This window comes from Gadus macrocephalus, chromosome 6 (assembly GCF_031168955.1).
Source record: "Gadus macrocephalus chromosome 6, ASM3116895v1".
Taxonomy (NCBI): Eukaryota; Metazoa; Chordata; class Actinopteri; order Gadiformes; family Gadidae; genus Gadus; species Gadus macrocephalus.
The window spans coordinates 21,973,121-21,993,120 of record NC_082387.1 but is presented as its reverse complement, the minus strand read 5'-3'; the positions used below and the strand labels follow the sequence as shown (position 1 = coordinate 21,993,120).

Sequence of the window (20,000 nt, the reverse complement as noted above, 5' to 3'; positions counted from 1 at the left end):
ATATCCTTGACTGTATGATAAATGTCTTGCTTCTCATGCCTTCATAACTTAAATACAATAGGTTCAGTGCAGACCTGAACCTAATGCCCTGCACAAAACATTCAGAAGATAGTGAAAGAAAGCAACTAAACAGAACTCCCTTTTCTCACCATGCAATCGCACAGAATATCCCCTCACTCTGACAACAATAGCAAAATGCCATTTTTTACACAATGGTAATACATCTGGGGTTAACTTAAAGGGCTCCTACATCACAATGGCCCGTAAATGATAACGACGACTCTTTATTTTGTTGCCATGCTTGCTGGCGATGTAACGTACTGGAGTGGTGCTCCGTGATGCAGCACTCATTCGCCTCACAAACGACAGCACAAGCCCATCGTGGTGTGGGGACCTTTGGCAAGGTCACAGCATCTCTGCATACAACATCGACATCCAGCACAGACCACAACAATGACAATGGTTACCAATACACACGTGTATTGGTATCCATTGTCATTGTTGAGGCACACAAGCGGAGTTGCCACGGTTGGTAATATTGTTGCCAAGTAACATCACAGGCTTGGTCCAATCTCCTGTTGTGGAGACGGCTGATCATTCTACCTGTGGCTCATCACCGGTCCCTGAAGCAGACTGGTAACAATCTCACTCATCTCCTCCAGTGATTACATAAGCCCTTCCAAACACAGAGAGAAGCGGGCTGTCCCGTTTTAATTGGCTGTACACAGAGAAAAGCAGGCAATGGTGCCCAGATGAAGCCGGAGACGATGAAAAACCACGTGACGAGTCTTTCGTTTTGTTTTCACGAGAGTTGCACTTCACCAACTCTCGTGGATGCACGTTCTGTTCTATTTAATTGCTTGTGGGACAATGCTCAATGCTTTTAAAGGCAACCTGAAACCGGTGCCTCAGTATACAGTCCCTAAAGGATATCCAAACACCTTGATCCAGCCTTCAAACGCCCATTCAATTCAGCGCCTAAAGCAGAGGACGGGTTGGTCACGATAACGCTAACTCAGCAGGTAACCAGGTAGAAATATCAACCAATGACAATAAAATAATGTGTTTTATCCAGAGAGTGAGTCATCTAATCGTCTCTGTTTTTGGCACTGCATTGGTGGAATGTCAACACGGCAGAGTTGCGTACCTACTTCAGAAAAACGATAGACTCAATTGTTCAGAGGTCACTTCTCTGCATAGCCTTCCCCTTACCCCCTCCCACCCCTCTCATGCACTTATTGTATTTTTGTACGTTCTGTTACCTAATGTACGCATTTATAGTATATTGTACGTCCTTGCACTTAAAAATAGTACTGATCATTGTGTAGCATCTGATCCTAACTAGCTTTTTTTGCATACTGGAATGAGTTAACCTAACAGTTTCTAGTGCTTGGCAATTCTATGAACAACCTTACTCTACCGACAGCGATACATATTGTTCTTTCTCTTTCTTCTCACAAATGTACGTATTGTAGGTCGCTTTGGATAAAATCGTTTGTTAAATTACCTTAATGTTAATGTAAAAAATGTAATCCACAATGCAAACCAATCTACAAGTGGTGTCCCTAACCCTAACGCTCCCGTAATGAGGGGGGGGGGGGGGGGGGGGGGTCTGTTGCTCACCTGTGTCTTGGCGGAACTGGTGCATGGACTGCAGGTCGATGACGTAGGGCGTGAGCTGGCCGTCCACCTGTCCCAGGACCACCGTTCCGCGGGCGTCCCCCTTCAGGACGTTCTCCACGTGGTGGCACACGGCAGCGCTGTAAGGCCGCCAGCGCCCGTGCTCGTTCAGCCACTCCCACACCACCACCCGGGCCAGGTTCTGGAGGGGGGGGAACCCCAGCCCGCTGACCCCCGAGCCCGGCCGAGCCATCTCCTAGTCAGGGCTGGGTGGGGCCAGAGGTCTCTGCTTGGCAAACGTGTGTGTGTGTGTGTGTGTGTGTGTGTGTGTGGTCACAGATTGAAGGGGGTCAAACTGTCAGAGTGTGGGGGGACGTGAGTCCAGGGCTAGAGCAGCCCCGCACCACAGGGGGTCAGCAGGAAACGCAGACCAAGGTCTTTATGGCGGCGAATTGAAAAGCTTAAATCAGCGAGTGCCATGACGATCCGACTGGATCCACTGTCGGGAGCGTGGGAGGGGGGGGGTCCCAGTGCGCATGGACTGTCCCTTGTGATCAGACCAACATCTCAGCTACTCTTTGTTGGTCTGGAGGGTGGAGGGGGGGGGGGGGGGGGGTTGGATGAGCTCGGAGCCTCTCTAGACCGCCACGCTTAAGCAGTGCACAGGTACAGTTGGTTCTCAGAGACTAGACAAGAAACAAGGCAGAAATAATCATAGAAAATCATTACAGATATATTAAAAATACACATACATCACGACATCTCCTCGATAGCAAATGGACCAACAGTAGCTATCGTTAGATGAATACATATATGCCATAAAACCCCGCTAATTTTTGGTTGTTGTTATAAATGTTTACTAGTTATGTTTACAATTTCTCTTGATGAATATAATCAACAAGAATCGCTTTAACCATAAGATTTAGCTAAATCCAACCGTGCAAAAGACCTGTGAAGGAAAACTCAATAGTGAAAATAGACAACTCGGAAGCCTTCACTATTGCATAAAGGCTATCGCTTATTGCATTACTCACATTTTGAATTGTCTAGCCTACAGTGAATGTAAGGCTGAATGTGTGCGTGTCCGAGGCAAGCTCGTCGATGTTGATATTGGTAATCATGTACAGCAGGCTTGTATCGATCAGCCATACAGACCTGTGGGTCGATCCGTCCAGGGACGCGACACCGTATCCAGTATCCAGTACTCAGTCACGGTGTGAGATAAAAACAGAGCAAATCCTGAAATGCAGATTCGCATCACTCATGTTGTCGTGAAATCCAATTTGCACCCACATCTTAAAGCTCCAGCTGTAGGATAAGAACACAAGCAAATCAAATATAGAAAAAATGCTATTGTTGAGTCTCAAGGACCTTGATTATTTTGCCATGCACTACACACCAGTGCTATCCGGTTTCACTCCATTTGGTTAAAGTAAATCCCTGCTTCCCAAAAACAATATTCCAAACGAGTTGGGGTTGCAGAGCCGCCTGCTATGCTGCTTTAAATCCCACTCTGTCGTCACTTTGAACGAGAAACTCTGAAGAGACTCTCTGAACCAGAGACGTAGTAAACATGTCCAACGCTGTCCCCAAATCACGCACCAGAGGTCCACACGCACCTGAACGCCTGGCCGCCGGGAGCCCCGTGTTTCCAAGGCTACAGGCTCCGCTAACAGCGCGACACGATGCTGGGAGGAAGGAAGCCAAAGGATGCTGCGTCGCTGGTGTCAGATGATGGAGCCAGGGTTAAATGAATGACTTCACGTCCAGGCAATTTCCAAGCAGCTTTGTGTGAAACCGAGTAGCATGGCTACATCCATTTTACACTGTATGCAAATTGGTATGGCCCTCGTTAACAAAATGTATCCATCTAATCGTTTGTCAATAGCATTGTTTATCACACAAATTCATTATTATCTGAGTTGTCTGGATTAATTGCCAAAGGAATTTATACCCCAGGAAGCTATGCCTTGAAGAGTCGTTATTATATGGTGAAGAAAAGGGAACAAATTAACTTGAACGCATAGGTCTACTATCCGTGACGGGCTGTGGACCCTGATTCTCAAAAGGGGGATGCGAGCGCAACCCAGCTGGTCTAATTGCGCCCCAGGACATCCCCATTCCCAGGTCCTCTCACTACTGTACCTTTATTTGATACAATAACAACAAGTCAATAGTTAGGTGTAGTAAACGTGGGAGCACTAAACAACTGCTCGTTGGCTGTATTTGAGGAAACCTTTGCAGTACCTTTGATTGCGTTGGTAAAATATATCAACCTGTTGTAATCATTCAAATGAATAAAAACAAGAATTAGGCAATTATGCGTAACATTAACCCATAATTAGTCCCTCTGCCTCATTTCATCAAACAAACAAATAATGTTATCTTGAAAAATTGCAATTGACCGTTTTGACCGTCGTAACATTGCTTTATGATGGCATTCGTCTTTATATGAGTTAGTTAGTCTGGTCTAAAAGGTCTAGGCTGACCTCCAGCGGCCGTTTGATGTAACAGCATTAAGCCGCCCAACAAAATAGAACAGGTTTGACATCTTTTATTAGGTTAAAACAGCTTAAAGCGATCTATAAATTGATATTTTTCACGCTACTGCAAGTTTAACACTGGCCAGCTCTGCCAATGTAGTTGTAGGTGTGTGGGTGAGGTTTAATTAATTAATTAATTAATTAATTAATTAATTAATCAACTTAGCATAGGAAGAAGAATGTAAGAAGCAGAAAATACAACATCAGACAGATCTATCATATATCATTCATTCCTGAATAGAAAGATAGTCAGAATAGTCATAGTTTCTCCATGTAAATAGGAAAAGTGCATTAAATACTTCCAGGACTAAAACATTAAAAACACAACAAACCATGTGTGCGCGGTATGAATGTTGACAGAATAGCATCGTTTTTGATTCATCTGTCGATTATTTAAAGCACAAACAGCATTGAAGAAATATTCCAATGAGCTGATACATGTTGAGGATATATATTGGCATTTCTTAATGTTTATAGATCGACGAAATATCTAGATAATATGTAAGCAATCTGAGCAGAGGACACATACATCACAACAGGTTTGCCTCAGAGATGTATATATATACTGTTTATATACTATTGTTTGTCAAAGGAAAGTTCAACCAATTAAACAATTAGCTGTTCGAATGTGCTACTACTGCTTTTTATTATCGGACGTATTGTTTTGACCGTCTACGTAAAATTAATGTTTTTTATTACCAATGTATATATGTTATACAGCTAATATCAGGAGTATCTGCAACAACATAAAACAACCTTACATCAAACATGAACATTGTTGATAAAAAATCTGTCTCAGAGACTTCAGTTCTTATCTTAACCATCTCTCACTCTCTATCTCTCTCTCTCTTCCCCCTCCCACATTCAAACGTCCCTAGCCACACAGGCCCAGGACACATGTTGAAGCACAAGTTAAACTGTACTTTTCAACATCCATACCTCCAATATCTTTGCCAACGAAAAAAAAGAAGGGTAAATTCCGCCTTGTTTAACATATTACAGGATATTACATTGCACATATTGCGATCCTACAGTAGTATGACTATACCGATATGATGATGACCTTTATGTTGTGAGTACTAGTTTAATTCTGCGAGTTCTACCCTAGAGATGCAGCTGAAAATACTTGAATATATACAGACTACGTTACGGAGAGACTGTAGTCCACAAGGAAGAAGACAGATATTTGATCGATTCATCACCGTTTTCTGTATGGTTGACCCAATTCAGCAGGCACTAACGCAGGTATTTGGCGGAGTAATTATTGTATGTGCGAAGACAGTGTTGAATGTCAAGGAGGGAAACGAATAAAGAGGGATGAGTTACCTGGGTCTAGGGGGAAACATTTGGCATGCTTTAAAGATGTCCTTCACTACGTTAAAAAAGTGGTATTCATATAAAGGTTCGATAATGCTTTTTTTTTTCCATTTTAATTCTAGTGTTGCATAAAAAGCAGGCTGCACAGTGGGTCAGGCTCCTTGCTGCTCTCATCGCGCGTGTGTGTGCATTTATTCTGTTGTTGCTTCAGTGTGTGTGTGTCTGTGTGACAGTTAGTGTGTCTGTATATATATTGTAGCGACTGTCAGTCAGTCAGTGTGTGTGTGCTTGTGTGTGTGTCCCAAAGTTTGTGTGTGTATGTGTCCGTATGTGCATTTGTGTGTGTGTGTGTCCATGTGTGCTACTATGTGCATTTGACTGAGTTAGTTCACGTGTGTGTGCGGTGTGTGCGTGTGGCTGTATGTGTGTACGTGTGTCTGCGTGCGAGCGCGTCAGACTGTCCGGTCGGTCTCCGAGCGCTTGCGTACCACCTTGCCCCCGTTGACCTGGTCCACAGCCAGTGTCTCCAGCTCCACCTGCGGCGGCGGCGGCGGCGCCGGGGGCGGGGCTCCGTGGGGGATGCGGTGCGCCACGCCCACGTGCACCCGGTGCTGCCGGGCGGGGCTGTGGCGCGGGCTGCTGCCGCTCGGCGGCCGCTCGGACGCGATGGGCGGGATGAGCGCCGGCCGCTCCCGCATCATCTGTGGCTCCAGGGGCTCCCGCGCCGCCCGCAGGAAGGGGGTGGGGTCCGGCATGGCGTCCACGGCCTCCCGGAGGACGGGCCGCCGGGAGCCGTCCTGGCCCAGGCGGTACACCTCCGTCACCTCGGGGTGCAGCGGCTGCGAGAGGCTCTTCTTCATGCGGCGGCGGGGCGTGTCGGGGGCGTGGCGCTCCTTGGCGGAGGCGGAGGCGGGGGCGGGCGGGGGCGTGGGCTTGTAGCAGGAGGCCACGGGGCTGCTGTTGGGGCTGGCCTCCGAGGAGCTGCCGGCCAGCAGCTTCTTCTTGGTGGAGTGCAGCTGGGAGGTGAGGTAGGCGATGGTGCCGGCCCGCTGCTCCAGCTCCCCGGACAGCAGCGCCAGCTTGTGGCTCTTGATCTTCAGCTCCTCCAGGTACTTCTTCTCGCGCTCCTTGATGGTGTTCTCCAGCACGCAGATCATGGCGTTCTTCTGCTCCAGGTCGCGCAGCAGCTCCCGGTTCTCCACCTCTTTCTGCTTCAGCTCGCCCTCCAGCTCCTCGCACCTCCTCTGGAGCTCCCTGCCACGCACCTCGCTGCTGTCTGTACAGCAGCGAGCACACGCACACACACACACACACACACGCACACACACACACAATGCACAATGTACAAACCATATGAGACACGCAGCATGGTAATATGGTATACATGGTAAACCAGTAAATGTATGCGTGTTCAAATAACATGGCAAAGTGCCAGCAGACCAATGCTAAGGAAGTAGCCACACACACACACACACACACACACACACACACACACACACACACACACACACACACACACACACACACACACACACACACACACACACACACACACACACACACACACACACACACACACACACACAACCACCCACCCACACATATATACACAGCGGATATAGTAACGCAGACTCATCCGCTAACAGCGATTAATGGTGTTTTTGCAGGGACCCTTTAAATTAATAATGAGCATGAAATCATTAGGCCATGAAATGCTTGGATTCCGGGCTTCCTCAGCTGCTCAGCATGCAGACTCTGGTGGTGTGATACTCAAGTGTTCCCCACGTATCGCCTCTGAGATTCTCTCAGCTTCACTACTTGTGAATAATGGTGCGAAACATGTCAACAACGGATTTTTAATTCACGCTCACTCTGGCACAACATATGCCCATTTATTATTAGGACTGATCCATATTTTGGTAACAATGCAATTGTTCATAATGGGCTACATGCATCCCTTACTGTAACAGAGATATACGGTTAACATCAGCATCTGAATCACCCCATTGCTGCTGCGCACATAGGCTATAATCAGGTTATTCATGTGAGCCCGACCACAGACGGCCATTGAGTGAGACAACAGGCAGTGGGGGACATCAGCTGATGTTAGCAGGGGGGGAGGGGGGACTCATCTGCAGCAGAGAGACACACACACACACACACACACACACACACACACACACACACACACACACACACACACACACACACACACACACACACACACACACACACACACACACACACACACACACACACACACACACACAGAATCTCCAGTCTCATATTACAGATCTGCTAGAGAGCCCAGGCCTCATCGCTGACCTTCATCCCTGTTATCTTAATGCCTTTCCCCCCCCCTCCACCTACTCTGTCCCCAACATCCTCCATTATATGCACCTCACGAGCCCTGAAATTAGTGCCAAATATGTTTATACATATGACATAGATATAAAAATAGGGGTCCGTTTCAAAAACCTGTTCTTGATGACCTGAAATCATTGCTGCATCCTGACGAATGTCCAGGTTTCGCACCCAGTTGTTTTAGGGCTGAAACGTGTCGGTGATTTGCAATAGTGTTGATGTTGGGCGGGGTGGGTGTGTGTGTGTGAGATCGTCAGTCTCTGATGTCCCCCATCTGGAGCAGCTGAGGCAGCTTGCTGCCTGACGCAGGGTCCGGCCATGAGGTCTCACAGACACACAAACATGTGTGAAGGGAGGGGTGGGTATCAAGCTAGTGGAGCCCTGGTAAATTAAATCAACTGGAGCCCACGGATTGTTTTTAATTCATAATTTGTTCCCTGTCCCTGCTCAGAACAGCCATTCCAGGGGTAGAGCCTGGATACTTATCTTTCCATCTAAGGACAGACTGACAGAGTATGGTAGGTGCTGTGTGGGGCGTAGCCACGTCTGGTACCAAAGTGCCTGCCTGGGCTGTGAGGGTCATGTTCATGATGGTTACAGCGTGTGTGTCGGGGGGGGGGGGGGGGTTGCTGTGTAACCAGGAGAGAGGGCTGTGCACTGCACGACAGTACATGTTGGGTTTTGTCTAGCTAGCCCCAGCTAAATTAAAGTGTCACTCTCCTAAAGGAAAATACGGTACATCATAGTTAGCCGGGTCATCGATGCACAGCTTGTGTCAGCAATCCCCTGTGACCCTGTGCACATGACAGGGGACTGAGTGGCATCACGACCCCAAGGATGGGAACCCCTGCATTGGTCTCACAGCTTGACACACTAGAAAGGGTGAACTGTGTTGCTGATGTGTTTGTGTATATACGGGTGTGCTGTGAGGTGAGGGGTCTTACCTGAAGGGTCAGAGCTCCTCACAGTCAGCTCGTATGTCAGGTCTATGGAGAGACAGCATGTGATGGTCAGAAAGACAGCCATGGTAGAAACACATCAGGAAGGCTGGCGTTTGTTTTGAGTCCACATGCTGGTCTCTAATACATAGCATACTAGGAAACTAGAGCCACTGCATGGGTGTCTTTGTCAATAATATCTCCTTAATATAAACAACACTTTATCTAACCATCACAAATATAATCTCAAAGTGCTGCACAGGCCCGTGTTCAGTTGGAGTCGGGTTGTTCTCTCACTCTCTAACAGGAAGGAAACCGTTCCCACACTCTTCAACAGGGACACATGAGAAGGGTCCTTTCAAGTAACAAATTTGGCATACACGTAAATACAATTACACAGCGACTTCAGCAAAACCAGGAGACAAAACTGACTAAAAAACAAATCTGATGATAAAGCATGCGGATTTCCTTTTAGCTATTGATGCTTATGTCAATGTAAGTTTAATGCAATAAGGCACTTATCATGATGAAACTCCATGGAGATCATCAACCTATCATGCAAATCGCTAATACCCAGATTCAGATTGAATCTCTCTGCCGCGCCCATCACGCACCATGCAACACTGGTTAGTTCACTGCTCCCAGATCAGAAGACTGCACATGAAAAGCCTTCTTCTTGTGTGATAATGGTATTGCTCCATATGGAGTACATATAAGGCATCATTCATTGGCTGGCTCTCCGTCTGATGATTCCAGACGGTGATATATCCAGTATCCCCCTCTGAAGCCCCTCTATGTGTACCGTATACCAGTCATTTGCATGGGGGGAAGCAGTCACCTGTACAGTGCTGCTGTAGTCTTTTGATCTCGGCGTGGAGCCCCTTCAGCGTGGTGGCATGGTCCTGCTGGAGGAAGAGCAGGTTCTTCTGGGCGCTCTGCAGCTGGTTCTCCAGGCTGACGTTAGCGGACGCCATGGCCGGCTGTGCTTGGGCCCACGCACTGGCCCTTGGGATCAGGGGTGAGAGAGAGGGCAACAGAGAGCGACAGAGAGCGAGAGAGTGAGCGAGAGAGAGAGAGAGAGAGAGAGAGAGAGAGAGAGAGAGAGAGAGAGAGAGAGAGAGAGAGAGAGAGAGAGAGAGAGAGAGAGAGAGAGAGAGAGAGAGAGTGTGACAGAGAGAGAGAGAGAGAGCGAGAGAGAGTGTGACAGAGAGAAAGAGATTATGATTGACTTTAATTCCTTTCTGACCACACATTTGGAATGGAGACTTCAGTGTGGTGCCAGCGTTCTGCTCTGTCTGTGAGAGAGACCGAACAACAGGATAATCTCCAAACACAATCCATCCTCATCAGATGCCAATAATGGCTCCAAGCGAATGAGCTTTTTTTTTTTTTGCAAAAATGGAATATGGGTCGGGAATACATTGAATAGTAAATACGTAAACATGCGAGTCAGAGGACTCCTTACTAAGATTCTGATCCGATGTATACTACTCCTTGATATCTGATCTATAGTAAAGCCTCAGCAGTTACGCAGATGGATGATAGTTATCCTCAAAACAGACGTATCAACACAATAACCCTACCTTCAGACGCCAACATCCACCCACTCTCTGTTGCCCTCTACTTTAGTGGAGGCTCTGGTCCTCTGAAGGGTACAAAGAGACTAGCCATCTGGGTGGTTTCCTCCTCTCACCCTCTCCCAGGCCAGGGCAGAGTCCAGAGCACATCGATTCCCCCCTCCCCCCACCACGACCCTGCCGTAGAAAGCCACGCCTTGCCACTCCTTTCCCATGCTCTCTTTCTCCCCTATCCTCTTCTATCTTCTATCCTCTTCTCTCTTCTCTCTTCTTTCTTCTTATCTCTTATCCTCTCCTGACCTCTTCCCTCTTTTCGTTCCCACTCATCTTCTCTCTTTTCATGTCCTGTCCCCTTCTTTCTTCTCATTTCCTCTCATCTCCTTGCGTCTCCTTCCTTCTTTTCTCTCTTCCTCTCATCACCTCTCCTCATCGCGTCCCTGCCCTGTCCTCTCCACCCCTGTCCCCTTCATTTCTCCTCCCCTCTCTGCCCCAGCCTCACCTCTCATCGTCTCACTACTCACCTCCTTATCCTCCTGTTTACTCCTCTCCTCTTCTGCTCTCCTCTGAACGATGCATGAGTGTGCTTCAATAAAACATCCTAGAGCTTCTCTCGCTTACATCATCAGCTGGTGCTCATCAATAATAGATCCTGCGTCACCCGCTTTCTCGGACGCACCTCTCACAGTTAAATCTTGTTTTCCTGAATCTCATTAGTATTTAGTTATTGGCTACAAAATACCCTCACCTGTAGTGAGTTATAGTGTATAACTAAAATTAAACGTAATCCTCACCCTTAAGTCAACCCTCTCTCCTAAGTCAAAAATGCAGAGACGCCTCAACACATCCACATCCATATCCATATCCATCCCAACGGCTTGAGGGATAATCCACAGCCTGACGGAGGAGTGTCTCCCTCCGAGAACGATGACAACATCTCTCCACCCCATTCACTCAATAACTGTCCATTAGCACAATTAACCTAACAAAATAAATGTCTTCTGTTGGTCCATGAATTGATTTAGGTCCCCTTAGAATCATTTCCGGAATCAGGAGGGTGTTTTTTTATGAGGGAAAAGCTTATCTTATTTTTTGTTTGTAACCCCACTGTGCACCCTCTCTTTCCTTTCCTTCATAATACACAACCAGCATTTCCTCACACAGGGCACATAAATAATCCATGAACTGCAGCAGCATGACACACTAGCTCCCCATCCTGAGCCACAACAAGCTTTAGCTTGTGCTTCTCCTGTCGTCCAAACAGGATAATATTTGCATAATAGATATCCACCAAATTGGATTTGGTCTCTAAACAATCTAAATTAACTCCAGTGTTCAAGGGATACCAGTTAGATCTAATCGATGCATCTTCTACTAAGTTATTGACTTGCGGTGTGGAGCAAGATGTATACTATGTTTTGAAACTGAAAGCAGACCCTAAAACAGCCTACAAAAGCATTCAACTAATTACAACATGAACGACGCAATAAAAAAAAAACTAAACAACCACAACACAGAAGAACCCAAGACAATATCCTCTAGCTACATAGCTATAACGAGCCGGACGTGAATAAGGCGGATACTTTAATTTCAGCACCTGCATTGCGGACAGCACCCTGAACGCTCCCCACTCCTTGCTTCATTAATAGACACTGGCGCCGAGACACAGAGCCAACAATCACCTCCTCCTCCACTAATCATTCACTTCAAGGCTAATGACAAACATGACGACATCTGTAATTATCACATTGAACGGTTGTCTTCGTAAACAACTGGCCTAGAAGACGCTCCTAACGTTACTGTCACCGCCTTGTTGTAATACTGCATGAGTTGATATCACCACATCAATAACGCAGCTAGCCGTTAGCCTAGCGAGGTAGTGGATAACGCGGATAGAGAGGAGGAGCTGTCCAATGTCAGCGGATGCAAAGCGAGCCGTGCTAGTTAGCCGAGGGGCTATCTAGGGCTGGAGAAGCCCAACACTGTACATAGCGTCTAACTCGCCCCTCCGGCTTCTCGGGCCCTAGTTAGCCACTCTCACCAGGGCTTACTAGGACTGGAGAAGCAGTGATAGAGGCCAACACTGTACGTAGCGTCTAACTCACCCCCCCGGCTTGAAGAGGCACCGCTGGTCGGGTGCTGGTCGCCGAGCCCCGTCAGCTGGTCCAGTGCTCTGCGGACGGTCGAGACGTGCTGCCGGGTCGAGCGCTCTGCGGACGGTCGAGGTGTGCTGCCGCGTCGCCGAGCCCCACCAGCTAGGCACGCGCTCCTTTACTATGCATGTCTCCAATGCTGTCGCACGCTGGAGCTCCTCGACCGTTGGAATCAGAGGGCGGCTGCGTCGTCTTCACGTCTCCCTGAACTACTAGACACAATAAAGCGATGCATGATGGGTAATGGAAGACAACTGATGGCCGCATTCTGACAACGGTGTGTTCAGAACGCTGCATGTGTTTAACAAGCTGTGCTTATTATGATGATTAAGTGACAGAAAAGGACTATGATATATGCCGCCGGTTAACTTACAATTTCGATGAGATTACTTGACATCGTCTATGTTGTCAGGGGTGTGTTAGTGTGGTGTGGCCAATGAATGGCGTCATCACCATGGTAACTGCCGTGTCACATTTCGGGTAAATGTACATTTGCGCCATCTAGTGTGAATAAAATGTTATGCCTGTTATGTATTACAGTGTCACACAATGGACTTGGAGCACGATATAGACCCGGACAACAACTGCTGTCTGCTGCTATAACTCAGCTGAACAGTACAATCAGACCATTCAAACGGACAGCAAAGCAAATTTTCTATAATTCATTTCAATAGCAGAAGTCTATATGCAAACTTCAATAACATCAAGGAATATTTAGTCAATATAAAAAAACAGTTAAAATAATTGCGATATCAGAAACGTGGATCAATACAGATAAAGGAATGGATTTTGAACTGGAGGGATATGAACTTCACTGTGTAAACAGAAAGAACAAGAATGGAGGAGGAGTGGCTGTGCATGTGGAAAATAACTTGAATTATATAGTAGTAGAACAAAACTGTCATTGATAACTTATTAGAAAAGAAATAGAAATATAAAAACAATAAAAACAAGTTAACCAATATTATAAGGGTATGTAGGAAAGAATACTATAGTAAAATATTATATTATAACAAAAGCAATATTAAAGGAATATGGGACATATTAAACAGTATTATTAAATGTAATGCTAAACAACAGAGCTACCCTCAATATTTTATTGATAATAATAATATTAAAAAGGACCATATGGACGATGTGGTCAACAGCTTTATTATTTTTTTTGTAAATATTGGACCAAACCTGGCAAGTCAAATTCCAGATCAATTGTCATCTGAGGATTGGAATGATAATCTTACATCTATTGATTCAGATGAAATTGATATGAAAGTTGTAAAAAAGGTCATTGAGGGGATTTCTGAACCACTTACATAAATCTGTAATTTATCATTACAAACCGGATTATTTTCCAATAAACATAAAAATAGCTAAAGTTGTGACGCTGTTTAAAACTGGGGATAGACACCACTTCACAAATTACAGGCCAGTTTCTTTACATCCAAAATTCTTCAAAATTCTAGAAAAACTATTCAATAACAGATTAGACAAATTCATAAACAAACATAAATTACTTTCTGACAGCCAATATGGATTTGGAGCAAACAGCTCAACATCACTGGCATTAACAGAATCAATTGAGGAGATCACAAACACTATAAATCACAAACTGCATTCAGTTGGAGTATTCATAGATCTCAAAAAAGCTTTTGATACAATTAATCATAACATATTAATCAATAAATTATCAGGGGGTGGGATCAGGGGGTTAGTATTGCACTGGGCGAGAAGTTATTTAAGTAACAGAAAACCATTTGTGAAGTTGGGGGAACATTCATCGTCATGCTTGGACATTGCTTGTGGCGTCCCACAGGGATCAGTATTAGGTCCAAAACGTTTTATACTTTACATGAATGACATATGCAAAGTTTAGTATTATTTGCAGATTACACTAGTATTTTTTGTTCTGGGGGGGTTTTATATGAACTACTGGGGAGGATCACTACTGAAATGTGCAAACAAATTATCGTTAAACAAAAGTAAAACCAAATTCATGTTATTCGGCAATTGCAACAAGAATACACAAGTACAGTTACAAGTAGATAGTTTGGATGTTGAAAGAGTATGTGAAAACAAGTTTCTTGGGGTAACAATTGATGATAAAATAAACTGGAAGTCTCATATAAAGCATGTACAATGCAAACTGTCAAGAGGCATTTCAGTTCTGAGTAAAGCAAAACACATTGGGGGCATCCGTGGCATACTGGTGAAGGAGTTGGACTGGTAACTGGAGTTACCAGTCCAGTTCGAATCCTGAAAAAATCCACGGATGAAGTGCCCTTGAGCGAGGCAACTGAAACCCCCACCTGCTCCCCGGGCGCTGCACCGCGGCAGCCCACTGCTCCGGTAGTGCCGGTGTGCCCCCATGTGTGTGCCCCCATGTGTGTGCCCCCATGTGTGTGGACCTCTGTGTGTGAATGTGTTTCACCGGCTACCCGGATGGGTCAAAAGCAGAGAAAGAATTTCCCCCTAAAAAGGGTTGAATAAAGGACTTAACTTAACTTAACATTCTTGACCACAAATCACTCCACATCCTCTACTGTTCACTGATTTTACCATATTTACAATACTGTGCAGAGGTATGGGGCAATACTTATACATGTACAATACAATCTCTATCCATACTGCAGAAAAGAGCTATAAGAATAATTCATAATACTGGTTATGGAGATCACACAAATTCACTATTCTTAAAATCAAAAACCTTAAAATTCACTGACCTGGTTCCTTTCCAAACAGCACAAATCATGTACAAAGCAATAAACGCAATAATCTACTTCCTGGAAATATTCAAAAATTGTTTTTTTACAGAGTTGGGGGTTATAATCTGAAGGGTGAGTTCAATTTAAGACATCAGCGGGCACGTACAACATTAAAAAGTTTTTGTATTTCAGTTTGTGGAGTGAGGCTGTGGAGCTCAAGCAATGTCCAAGCATGATCCAGTTTAAGAAGCGGTACAAACACAAGGTTTTCACAAGGTACAGGGAGGAAGAAGGGATTTAATAATCAGGTGTTTTCATAAATGATAAATGTTTTATATATTTGTTTATTTAATCTATTAAGTTTCTATTTTTTTTAAATATGTATTATGTAAATATGTATGTTTATGGAGAAAGATAAGTTAGTAAGTTAATTGAGCAGTGGGGAGGGGGTAGGTTTAAATAAGCATTTGCTTCATCCTACTCCTTTTCGTACATGTTTGGTTCACATTATTACTTTTGTTTTGACTATTGTTATTGTTGTTTTGACTATTCTCATTGGATTTGTTTGTTTTTCAGTATATTTTGTTGTATTACTCGAACATGTTTGAAATAAAAAAAAGCTAAACTAAACAAGTGTTTTCATATGCGAAATTTTTTGAATAAAAGTAACACTTAAGAAATAATCATTCAAATAATAATTACATGTAATAATAAGCACGCGACAGGGAGTTACAAAGAAACAGATGTCTCTCTGTGTTTTGCTCTTTCATATATCCCAGCTCATCTATTAATTATTCCTTTTACCCCATGGATGGCATCCATACCGACCACTAAAAGTGTTGGAATTAAGTGTTGTTGCAGAGTTTGGGCTACAATTAGGTTTGGCACCACTATTCAGATTCAGATTCAGATTCAGATTCAGCTTTATTGGCCAGGTTTGCGAACAAACAAGGAATTTGACTTCGGTCCCTTGGCTCTCACTATGACAACACTGTGACCCTTTCACCTTCAAATATCTATGGCAACCAGAATTCCTCAGTGGCACAGCTACTGGGTTAAACGATATGGAACAAAAACTAAATAAGAGGGAAAACAACTTGAATAAATGGGATTATTGTCTCGCTCCAAAATTGTTATATTTCAGAAGCATTCTCTAATCTCTCCATGGATTTGGCATGATTTTCACAGGGATTACATTCTTCCCATGTTTCCATTTTTGAGTGGTTCTGGCTCACTGCCCGGACCCTTATGTTACGCAGTACTGACCCCAACCAACCTACTATTGAGGCAGAAGCTGAGAAATACACACACCAGCTCCGTACCCTGTACTCTGAGGTCTGATGAAAAACGACACTCCCCTCTCCCAGTGGAGACCCATTCCTTCATTGTGATGTTTGTTAGCTATGGACTATTCTAATCAGAGTCCCCATCCCCCATAAATATATGGGGGTTGTTTTACCACTAGGTGTTTTACCACTAGGTGGTAAAACAACCTCAGTGCAGAGAGTAAGTAAGCAAGTTTCCCTATAGACCCCATTTGCTGGGCGCAGGCCCCGGGCGTTGGAAGTTAGACGGTGAGGGGGAGCGAACATTTAAGGGGGAACTGTTAAGCTTTTGGTCAGGACTGCAGAAAACGAGTCAAGCATCCAGGGGGCTCTGAAAATAAGAATCCACGTACAGACGCTGTGGCTCCCAGGCTACTTACTCGGTAGATATTAAAAGTAGATATTGCCGGGTCTCATTTTCAAGGCATGAATAGTAAAAACACCGATTTTTTTATTGTACTATGGCAGCCTGATTTACATGTGGCACAGCTTTACTGCCCTGACTGTGTCAAGTTGCCAATACTAACACTTCTCAGGTTGTAATAGTTGTACTGTTATTATATAGAGGTTGGCAAGGCAAAACAATCCACAACCCAGGAAAAACATAATTACATTTTCCAATTTTTATTTTTTTGGACTGTTGGATTGAATGTGTAGTTTATGTGATCAGTTGAAAGGGAGAACACAGTGTTAATCACCATCACCGAATAGTCATGTGGCGGCAAAGGCATTCATCAGGACCTTCACTGTGAGATGATCAATCCATCGTAAAATAGGGCTGCTGCATTTAGGGATTGTTCAGACACTTTTATCTAAAGCGTCTTACAACTGTTCACACACACATTCACCAGTCAACCATACAAGCCGACAGTCTGGTCTACGGGAGCAGTTAGATGCCTTGCTCATTGTCACCTCGACAAGGAGGTGACAATGAGCAAGGAGGAGCCGAGGATTGACCTAGCAAGCTTCCTGTTACGAACCAACCTGCTCTACCTCCTGAGCTATGCCGATGCTAGTTATAATTTAGAAAGGCAATGTAGGCATTTGCATTTCCATGCCCAACAAGTGTACCAATGCTGGACATCATTTTGACACAAGGCTTCTGGTACTGATTTAACAGCTTTGCCAAACATCCTTCCTTATATTTTGACAACATGTCGGGTGACTGGTGGACGTCAGACTGGTGGACGCTGCTGCCTAAAACAGACCGGTGAAAGTGAGAGCGCTGGAGCCTGAGCAATGTTGAAGTGACACTTTAATTACCGGTGGTTAATGTACCACTAACAGCAGACGTTGAAGAGGCTGTAACTCATGGTGCCCACACAGCCAGTCTCAGCAGTCCCTCTTTTTGTACTTTGTACTTGAATTCCTCTGCACACTTTGGTACAAGACCCACTATGGTTTCACAAGAAACTCAGTTAAAGCAAAGTCATCTATTGGAAAGCACGTGGATTTTTACAAAGGTTTTAAAAAATCCTGAATAATTAATCCATGGCTTCATGAATTAAACCAGGAAGACACTTTTGGTTTAGCACAGTTCATGTTTAAGAAGTTCATGTTCATGAAGCTTTAACAACAATCAAATTTCCCTTTGGCTCTTGTCAATCAAATGTACAATGTATCCTGCCATTCTCTTTCATACACACACTCACTCTCTCTCTCTCTCTCTCTCTCTCTCTCTCTCTCTCTCTCTCTCTCCTCTCTCTCTCTCTCTCTCTCTCTCTCTCTCTCTCACCCTCTCCTCTCTCCCTCTCCCTCTCCCTCTCCTTCTCCCTCTCCCTCCCCCTCCCCCCCCCTCTCTCCCTCTCTCTCCCTCTCTCTCTCTCTCTCTCTCTCTCTCTCTCTCTCTCTCTCTCTCTCTCTCTCTCTCTCTCTCTCTCTCTCTCTCTCTCTCTCTCTCTCTCTCTCTCTCTCTCTCTCTCTCTCTCTCTCTCAGTGATGGACCCAATCCACCCAGTTTTATGAAGAACTTGGTTCTCCTCCAAACAGAGGAGCAGAAGCATACAGCCTCTTTTCCCTGGTTTCAAACCAGCCACAATCCTCCTACCGGCTCCTATTTCAACTAGCTCAGCTGTCCTCTCTACACTCCCATAATCACGCAGCAATCTCCCAAGAAGATAGAGCTCCAAGGCTCTCTGTTTTTCCAGAGGAACGGCTGGTACTCAGACGCCGTATGTCTTTTATGAATTGTTTTCACTATAAATAATTTATCCTTGTGTGTCTCATCCTAATAACAATGAAGATGGTTCTGCTATGACTATGACTATGCTTTACTCTGCTGAGTATTTGTTGGTACCCATTGGTATTTAGCTTTCTTGTTTTTTACGCACCGTATTCCCTTCATGGGTTGTGTTCTGTAGAACTACTGCTGGATGTCAGCGTACTGACTGGATGGTTTAGCCGACTGGCTGGATGTTTGGTTAGCTGGTTGAGGCACTACTAAGTATACTCTTTATTGGCAAATGGAAACATGTCCCAAAGAGCAACAAAACACATATCTACAGATGTTTATATACAAAGCTGGGCCGAAATCATTATATACCACATAAGCAGCTGTCTGTGTCCACCTTGTGGCTATGTTGGGCTAAAATGGTCAAGAGAAAACATAAAAACATTCTGTCCTTCTCCCTCAATTGCTAAAACGCCGGGATCTCCAGGCTGCTCCAGCATAGAGGTGTGATGGAGGAGCATTCCTCTGCTGGAGGTCATAGCCTGATGGCATCTCACATCCAGGAGTGACTTCTTGAGAACACACGACTTAGACAATGCACAGGAGAGCACTACACAAAATGCAGGGGACTCGCTAACTACCTCTACTCCACCCTGCTGAACACTACAACCACCTCAACTAAACACTACCACCCCCACTAAACACTTCCACCACCCAAATAAGCACTACTACCAACCCACTAAACGCTACCACCATCTTAACTAAACACCACCACCACCCAACTAAATATTACCACCACCCCACTAAACACCACCAGCATCAAAATAAACACTAACACCACCCAACTAAACACCACCACCATCAAAATAAACACTAACACCACCCAACTAAACACCACCACCACTCCACTTAACACCACCACCACCAGCTAAACCACAACCCCAACTAAACACCACCACCACTCCACTTAACACCACCACCACCCAGCTAAACCACAACCCCAACTAAACACCACCACCACCCAGATAAACCACCAACCCAACCCCAACTAGACACCACCACCACCCAGCTATACACTACCACCCCCCCCCCCCCCCCCCCCCACTAAACACTACCACCACCCCCACTAAGCCACCGCCCCAACCCCAACTAAACTCTACCACCACCACCACTAAAAACTACCAGCTCCCCCGCCATCAACACCACCACCCGCCCTATACACCTCACAACCTTAGTTGTTTTTTGGTTCTATTAGCTTACATAATCATTGATGGAGGGTGCGGGGGTGTGAGCCCAT

The 20,000-nt window shown here is 45.2% G+C and overlaps 2 protein-coding genes across 5 annotated transcripts in view; both read right to left on the bottom strand.

The window, feature by feature from the left end:
• Nucleotides 1-3,686, bottom strand: part of LOC132460036 (E3 ubiquitin-protein ligase DTX1-like) — a 37,349-nt gene extending 33,663 nt beyond the window's left edge. The window contains exons 1-3 of the mRNA XM_060055038.1: nucleotides 3,020-3,686; nucleotides 2,776-2,928; nucleotides 1,624-2,306 (exon numbers count right to left, since the gene is read on the bottom strand). Coding sequence (XP_059911021.1) covers nucleotides 1,624-1,873 — 250 coding nt within the window. The 5' untranslated portion in view covers nucleotides 1,874-2,306; nucleotides 2,776-2,928; nucleotides 3,020-3,686. The remainder of the gene's footprint in view (nucleotides 1-1,623; nucleotides 2,307-2,775; nucleotides 2,929-3,019) is intronic.
• A 473-nt stretch (nucleotides 3,687-4,159) lies between these two features.
• Nucleotides 4,160-12,954, bottom strand: ccdc92 (coiled-coil domain containing 92). 4 transcript variants are annotated; one of them, XM_060055034.1, is made up of 5 exons: nucleotides 12,883-12,954; nucleotides 12,462-12,718; nucleotides 9,621-9,787; nucleotides 8,789-8,830; nucleotides 4,160-6,756 (listed from the first exon to the last, which is right to left on the bottom strand). In XM_060055034.1, the coding sequence occupies exons 3-5, from the start codon at nucleotides 9,754-9,756 to the stop codon at nucleotides 5,933-5,935; spliced, it is 1,002 nt and encodes a 333-aa protein (XP_059911017.1). In that variant the 5' UTR covers nucleotides 9,757-9,787; nucleotides 12,462-12,718; nucleotides 12,883-12,954; the 3' UTR covers nucleotides 4,160-5,932. The 4 variants fall into 4 exon arrangements, with proteins under 4 accessions (XP_059911017.1, XP_059911020.1, XP_059911018.1 ...); XM_060055037.1 differs by lacking the exons at nucleotides 12,462-12,718; nucleotides 12,883-12,954 and adding an exon at nucleotides 12,039-12,455; XM_060055035.1 differs by lacking the exons at nucleotides 12,462-12,718; nucleotides 12,883-12,954 and adding an exon at nucleotides 10,881-12,021.
• Nucleotides 12,955-20,000: the final 7,046 nt, after the last annotated feature.

Coding starts and splice junctions, on each gene's coding strand:
- ccdc92 (XM_060055034.1), bottom strand. CDS start 9,756: ATGGCGTCCGCTAACGTCAGCCTGGAGAACCAGCTGCAGAGCGCCCAG. Junction 8,831..9,620: donor ACTACAGCAGCACTGTACAG/GTGACTGCTTCC, acceptor GTCTCTCCATAG/ACCTGACATACGAGCTGACT. Junction 6,757..8,788: donor GAGGAGCTCTGACCCTTCAG/GTAAGACCCCTC, acceptor GCTGCTGTACAG/ACAGCAGCGAGGTGCGTGGC.